Source organism: Populus euphratica, unplaced genomic scaffold (genome assembly GCF_000495115.2).
Source record: "Populus euphratica unplaced genomic scaffold, PopEup_1.0 scaffold232.1, whole genome shotgun sequence".
Taxonomy (NCBI): domain Eukaryota; kingdom Viridiplantae; phylum Streptophyta; class Magnoliopsida; order Malpighiales; family Salicaceae; genus Populus; species Populus euphratica.
The window spans coordinates 56,179-63,975 of NW_011500114.1; the positions used below are offsets into that span (position 1 = coordinate 56,179).

General features: G+C 35.7%; 1 protein-coding gene across 1 annotated transcript; it reads right to left on the bottom strand.

Annotated features, from left to right (window-relative positions):
* Window positions 1-2,258: 2,258 nt before the first annotated feature.
* On the bottom strand, window positions 2,259-6,917 carry LOC105109870 (phospho-2-dehydro-3-deoxyheptonate aldolase 1, chloroplastic-like). The gene is made up of 5 exons (XM_011004731.1): window positions 6,266-6,917; window positions 5,843-6,120; window positions 4,758-5,034; window positions 3,762-4,007; window positions 2,259-2,739 (listed from the first exon to the last, which is right to left on the bottom strand). The coding sequence occupies exons 1-5, from the start codon at window positions 6,791-6,793 to the stop codon at window positions 2,473-2,475; spliced, it is 1,596 nt and encodes a 531-aa protein (XP_011003033.1). The 5' UTR covers window positions 6,794-6,917; the 3' UTR covers window positions 2,259-2,472.
* Between the last annotated feature and the right edge of the window lie 880 nt (window positions 6,918-7,797).

A 7,797-nucleotide genomic window follows, 5' to 3' on the forward strand; every position in this document is an offset into this window, starting at 1 on the left:
TTGTTATTGTTGTTGTATTATTGTTATTTATAATTTATACAATTAACCTCCCTGTGGTTCGACCCCGGTCTTGCCGGGTTATTTATTACTTCGACACTCCTACACTTGGGAGAAGATATCAACCTTTTAGTCGTGTCAATTATGAAAACTCTAAGCATATTGAAAAAGATTGTAAAAAGTACAAATTTTTTTATGGTAGAGCAAGGTTATCGTAAATACCACTTTTGATAATAATATGTTTATAAAAGGGTTTTCTAATGGTAACTTGATTATTCTCCTGTAATTAATGGATGTTATCTTGATTATTAGTTATAATGATAAAAAGATCTATAGCTTAAAGGGAGTTAATCAAGTTTTTTATAATGAAAGACTTATGAGTGACAAACTATATTCTTAGCATGAAGATTACTTGTGACAGGAAGAATGCGAAAATTTGATTATCTTAATAGAGATACTTTTTAAAATTACTTCAGCTATTTAATATGAGCAAGTCAAAATCTATTTGCTTTCCATTTACAAGACACTTAAAGCTAAATTTTAAACAATATCCTTTATATGATGAAAAAAAGAAAGATGAAGAAGGCTACTTATACATCCACAATTGGTAGCTTAATTTATACCATAGTTTGCAAAAGGCCACATATTGTTGGTGTGGTTAGTCTGTTCCTCTTTAATCCTGATAAAGAACACTGATAAAGAGATATAGCTCATATTGTTGGTGTGGTTAGTCTGTTCCTTTTTAATCCTGATAAAGAACACTGATAAAGAACACTAGTCAATAATGAAATGAATACTCTATACCTCAAAGATACTTTTAGTTTTGGTTTATGTTTTAGAAATGGTAAACTTGTGCTAAATTGATATAAAGATGTATATATGGTTAATGATGTTGATTCTATAAAATCTACATCTGGATACTTAACAACATTTGTAGGCCGTGGTTTTATGACAATCAAGATTGCCAAAATATATTGCATTATCTATTATAAAAACTGAATACACTACTCTTATTGAAATGGGGAGAAATTGTTATGGATGAAGTTCTTATAGTCTAGAGAGCTTTTTATTGTTGTAATAGTTAGAGTGCAATCCATATTAGTAAGTATTATACTTTTTATTTTTGATCAAAATACATTAAGATTAGATATCAATAAATTTAAAATGTCATAAAGATAAAGTATTTTGTTGTTAAAAATATTATATTAATAATAATGGGTCATATACGATGACCAAGTCTTTACCAAAAGAGAAGTTTGAATTCTATAAAAGACAAATAGACTTAGTGAAGCCCTCTTTACATGAGTTGGAAGGGGGAAATTGTTTGGTTTAGTCTCTCATTTCTTAGGTCATGACCCATAAAACTAAAGGGAAAAAAAAGAAGAAAAGGCAAACTTAAATTATTTTAGGTTATATAGACAACTAGGTATAAAAAGCTAATTTTAGTTTATTTTCAAGTTGGTGGTCAACATATATAAAGAGAAAATAAGAGAAAAAAACAACTTAAATAATCTCTATATAAACTTTGATAAGAAGTTAGTTCATTATTAAATTGAGCTGAATTTTTATCATAAGATTTTGAAAATGTAACTATTCATTTGTATGGTTAGATTGAAGTGTAATGGTGTCTAAATTGGTTTGCTCTTCATAAGTTTGTGATATTCTTCCCAATTTTTTCTCTTTAATGTTGATGTATTCCAATAATATATTCTTCTTGATTATTTATATGGTAGTCTTTATTTTTAACTAAGTAATAACACTTGTTTATCTATTATTATTATTATTATTATTGATAATAGGTCCCGTGGTTTTCCTCACATGAGAGTTTTTTATATGTTGATTTATTGTAATTAATTGTTTAGTTTGTTAATTGATTTATCTTATTTTTTATAGCATAAAGGTGGAAAGAAAACAATTGATACTTATATATTGTAAATTTTATTATATGAGTGCCTTTTCCCAACAGGAATTTTACATGTTGTGCGACCCATGTCAACCTAAAAGAGAGAAACAGGGCAACAAGAAAGTATTTTATAATCATGAGAGCCAATGGAGAAGAAAAGAAGAAAAGGACTTCTTACTATGAAACTAAAACATATTTTTATCAAAAGAAAGTTGGCTTAACAACCGGCAAATTTTCAATATGTGAGACGATAATGGCTGACAAAAGCAAAAAGATACCGCAGACAAACAATAATGTCCTAGAATGTTAAATCCAAAAATAAATATAAATAAATATAATCCATGTAAATCACAAATGGTCATTTTGAATGCAGTCTTGACCTTGTATTTATTTCCTTGTTCTTCAGAGTCTCAAACATCATTGTCTTCCGGTATTCACACGCATGATTATACAACACAACATATATAAACTCAAAATTAACATCTTACATAATACAGCTACTAATAACTTGGTAAAAATAAGGAAATTATATATATATATATATATGGCTGTCTGTGCCTTTTGCAGCCATTCTACAGCAATGCTGGTGCGACAGAGGATTGTGATCCAATCCTCCTCCTCCTAAGGCGCTCTGCAATGATGAATGCAAGCTCTAGAGACTGTGAAGCGTTGAGCCTGGGATCACAGTGGGTATGGTAGCGTGAACTCAGATCATCAAATGTCACAGTCCGTGATCCACCAATGCACTCTGTCACATTCTGGCCGGTCATCTCTAGATGAACTCCTCCTGGGTGGCTTCCTTCTTGCTCATGCACATCAAAGAAGGCTCTCACCTCCGCCTGCCCAATTAACGATGTAACAACATCAGGGATATGCATAATGAAAACAATGCCATCATGCTGTAAACCTCTGTTTTAAAAATGATAAAAGACAGGCTTATCTGCTAATAATAGAGAAGGGCATCATTTGCACCGAATTTCTTTTTCCGAAAAAGACTTCCTAACAATAGCATAAACAACAATCTTACAACCACCCCCCCTCTCAGAATGACCCATCACATGGGTCCGGGAATTCATTCCCAATGGTAGATGAGCACAGAGGAAAACAACATCCAATGAACATGAGAATTTCTTATTGCAAAATAGAATTCGAAGTCAACTTGCAGATAAAGATCTACTTACCTACCCACCAAAGCCATGTAGTTACCTACTCTAGGGATATGATCCAACTATTCTACATGAAGGCCTCATAGGAGAAGTCACTATCTCACCTACCGACTCAGCTCAACTAAGACTCAGGCAAAAACTAGTTACGACTGGTTACACGAATCCTTTTCCTCTACTGTATTATGTATAGTACACTATCCCACCTGCCACTCCTGATTTTGATTGCCTTCATGTTTATTAATTCTAGGAAATCAAGTAGGCTCTTATTCAAAGCCACGGAATGCTCCCCCACCATTTTCAACCTTGGAACTAGTTGCGCAGCCTCGTTAATGAGCCAAAATTGATTGCACTCCTTGAAAGATAATTCAATTGCAAGAAATGATAAGATCCCAAATAGTTTCATATAAGCTCATTTTTTTGGATGCATATTAGGGAAATAAAATTTATTTTCCTAATTAGTTCTAGTAACAGGGGCCAAAGCTAATATCTTGTCCGTTTCCTTTATTTCTTCACTTGTTTTCCTCCCTCTTAATTTGATTTTTGTATAATTCCTTGTGCTAAAGTATGTGATTTCCTTCAAATACCTAAAAGCCCTTAATATCACAATTTAAACTCCTAAACATTCTTTGCCATTTCATATGAAATCCACAAATAATGCTAATCAATTAATTCAAGCGAAGATGTAAGCATCATACCCTGATGGAATCAAATGGGCGAGTTTTCAGACCGCATGGAGCCTTTATGGTGTTTCCATGCATAGGATCACTGACCCATGTGACAATTTGCCCAGCCCTGCGAACAGCCCTGATTAGATGGGGAAGCTTCACTCTCATGTTCTCAGCTCCCATTCTAGTAATAATTGTAATTCTGCCTGGTTTATTCTGGGGGTTGAAAATCTCTATGAGCTTAACTAGCTCATTTGGATTCATCTTATCACTGACCTGCAGCACAGAAGCTAGATTGCATAAAAAGTCGGAAGCACCAAATTACAAAATGAAGACTGAAAAGTAAGAATAGTGATATTAATGATACATTCAGATTCAGTTTGTTGCCAAGTTAAATTTGTATAAGAAATGCGTAAAAAGAAGAACAGAATTCCATAAGCATAATCACAAGAACACCAGCTTAGGCCAACATCTTAACAATATGTGTTGATTACTTAATTTAGGGAATCTTGACAATGTTATATGGTCAGGATTAAAACAAAAAGAGGAAGAAGAAGCCAGAAACAAGGGCAGACAAAATTTCCTCAGTGGGGTAAATTTAATCCACGCAAAAGAATATGTAGGCTAAGATAGAAGTTCGTGTGGGCATTTTTACACTATAGAACGCAATAAATTAACAGCTCAAGTGAAAAAGACCTTTGTTTACTTATAGTAGTATATTTGAAGCTATTTTCTTTGACTTGTACTTCAAAATCCTGAACTGTTCTAACAGTTTTGAGTGATTTAGTATTTAAAAGCATTTTGATGAGGGAAGAACTAAAAAAGCTCCTACCCATGTCATTCCTAACCAAACTATTATTATACATGCTATTTATTTTAAAATATCTGTCTTGTGAGTTTTAATAATAATAATAATAATAATAATAATAATAATAATAATAATAATAAAAATGATCTTTCTAGTAGCCAAAAATGAATTGCTGAGATATGAAGTGGTTGGCTAGATTAAAAAAGAAAGGAAGTTACCTTAATTCCTAGGGGATTTGCAACTCCTCTCAAGAACTCCACATGAGCACCATCTAGCTGCCTGGTACGCTCTCCAACCCAGAGAAAATGGGCTGAGCAGTCATAGTAGAGACCCGAAGTTGAATCCAGCCTCGTAAGTGATTGCTCATATGGCAATAGCAAGCACTCATGGGATGTCCAAAACTCAGTTGTTGTCATGATAGGATGATCAACAGTGAGACCAGCTGCAGCCATGAATCCCAGGGCCTCATCGACCCGGTGGGCAAGTTCCCGGTACCTATGATATGAAGACAATTATATATATAAATATTATGGAAGCAAAATCTGACCCAATTATGATATGAACTTAGCAATGAACTGAAATCGTTTCCATCCAAGATTCTACTAAACATGTTATAGAAGGAAGATCTAACCCAATAACACTACAAGTATAGAAATGAACTGAACCCATTTCCATCCAAGATTCTAATAAATATTCTCAAGAGAACCCATCATAACTAAAACAAAGTGAAGTAGAAATTGCAGCACCAGAAAAAGAAGGCGGCTCTTTTAAATAACAAGTTTAAAGTGATATTAATGGCATCGCATGAAGGACGGCTTAAAAGTCCATCACAACTCCATATACAAGCAAAACCAGTAAAATCAGAGCATATTGGTGAGCACGTGGAGAGGATCTTAGAATCTAAATTCTCAAAGGCCAATTATAGGAGAAAAGCAAAAAAAAAAAAAAAACTTCGGTTGCCTTGTGCGGATAATTCAGGCATGGATAATTGTGATCGTGAAACTTGCCAATGATGCTCTTATCAAATGAATACATATGGAGTAAATATCACAATCGAGTGCATGCCAGCCAAAGGTAGCTGAGGACCGACCCGACTGGTTGCTCGGTTACAAAGAAAAAAAAGTGCAGACACTATTTCATCAAACTTTAAAAAATCAGCAAACATAAATAACCAAAAATAAATTGATTCAGCTTTTTACTGGTCCCTATATGAAAACTCTCTCTAAAAAGCATCAAAACCAATCCAAGAACCAGATAAACGGAATATCTTCATAAAAAAAGATTCCAAAATTAAACTATTTACCTGTCTCCTTGCTCACTGTGCTCTGTGAAATCCAAATTCCACTGAGTAACCCTTTGCATAGCTGCATAACCACCAGTAGCGAAAGCCCTAAGTAGATTCAAAGTAGCTGCTGACTGACAGTAAGCCCTGATCATCCTCTGAGGGTCAGGTATCCTCGACTTCTCATCAAAAGCATCTCCATTCACATTGTCCCCTCTGTAACTTGGCAGTTTCACTCCATCTTTTTCCTCAAATGGATCCGATCTCGGCTTCGCAAACTGCCCTGCCAACCTCCCCACCTATAAAACAGCATCCACACATTTATCCTAATTTAGTAAAAACCAATAATTCTCTTCAACATGTAAAAAAAAAACCCCTTCTCATGTGATTCTACACTGGAATACTAACAATTCAATTAGGAAGGGAAAAAATAAATAAAAAAACCTTGATAACAGGCATTTGACCACCGAACATCAAAACAACACCCATTTGAAGAAGAATCCTGAAAGTGTCCCTGATATTATTAGCATTGAACTCTTTAAAACTCTCAGCACAATCACCTCCTTGCAACAAAAACGCATTGCCCATAGCAGCCTCAGCAAGCTTCTCCTCTAAACTCCTGGCCTCACCAGCGAAAACAATTGGAGGGAACGCGTCGAGAGTTTTGAGAACCGAATCAAAATCTTCTTTGTTAGGATATTCAGGGAGTTGCAAGGCCTTCTTTGATTTCCAGCTTTCAACTGTCCATTTCCCAGCACCCACATTGACTGTTGGTGCAACGGTTGTTGCTTTAGTGGATGTTGCTGCAGGTGTTTTAATGGGTGGTGGTGATTTGGAAGGATCGGCAGAGTGGACAGCGGAGATGTGGAGGGTGGACCTGGAAGGCTTAGCGGTGAAGAAACAAGGCTGATGGGGTTTGTTGGAGGGGGTCAAGGATTTGGAAGGGATTATGGAACTGCTAGTTAGAGACATTGTGTCTTGCTGATTTTGGAACACAACAGGATTTGCTTGTGCTTTGTGAATGGGAGTGGGAGAGGGTACCTGAAGTGGAGATAGAGAAACAAAGGAGGTTTTTATAAGGACGTTTGGTTTGGTGGCAAGAGAGGAGAGGCCCGGGAGAGGGTGGTGGAGTCTGGTAAGAGACATGGTGGTGGTTGTTAAGGGTGTTTTGGGGAATATAGAGGGTATTCTGGGTGTATTTTCGGGAATTCGGGATAGATGTCGGGAGGAAAGTCAATTTGTTTATTTGTTTTTATTAGGATCACGAATTCTTCACCTACTTTTATTGGAGGCAGCCGGCTGGTTTCATCGCTCTTTCCATTAAAAAAAAGAAGAAGAAAGTATTTGGAATCTTTTTTTTAAATAATAGTTTGGTGTCTTTCAATATATAATTATTTTCAGTGTCAATATATAAATCAGATGCTTCATTTTTTGAATTTACTTAGAAAATAAATAACAAGCTTTCTCACAAACCCTTTATGATTGCCAAAATCAAACACGCTATTCATGGCGGAATATCCGAGCCAAGCCTAGCCGAAGAACATCACCTCACCTACCCTTGTCAAGATGATCATAATAAAAGCGACAAATTGATGAAGGGATATATAGTTGCAATTACAAGCAGACCCTTTATGATTGGCAAAAACTACCCTTCGTAATCTGTGGGCTCCCAGAGAGATATTTCCTCGTCACCTCACCTACCCTCTTTCGAATTCATGCACCATCACCTCCTCCTACCCCCGAGCCCCAGGTCCCCGCATGGAAAAACCCTCATTCACCATTTTACACGTGTCCATCTCCATGATAATCTACCTGGCATATTCTTTCAAGTATTTTCTTGGTGGCGACTGGAAAGTGGGAGGAAAAAAAAAAAAACTCAATTTTTGAAATTCAGCTGGCAGCCAGGAGTGATTATCAGTGGGTGGAGCTGAAGCTCAAGAAGCCCGTGTTGCGTGGTTGGTCGCAATTTCAGAAGT

What these genes read in the sequence shown, in the direction of transcription:
- LOC105109870 (XM_011004731.1), bottom strand. Translation starts at nt 6,793, where the DNA reads ATGTCTCTAACTAGCAGTTCCATAATCCCTTCCAAATCCTTGACCCCC. An exon ending in CACAGTGAGCAAGGAGACAG is followed by an intron (nt 5,035 to 5,842) that starts GTAAATAGTTTA and finishes TTCATATCATAG; the next exon opens with GTACCGGGAACTTGCCCACC. An exon ending in CAAATCCCCTAGGAATTAAG is followed by an intron (nt 4,008 to 4,757) that starts GTAACTTCCTTT and finishes TCTGTGCTGCAG; the next exon opens with GTCAGTGATAAGATGAATCC.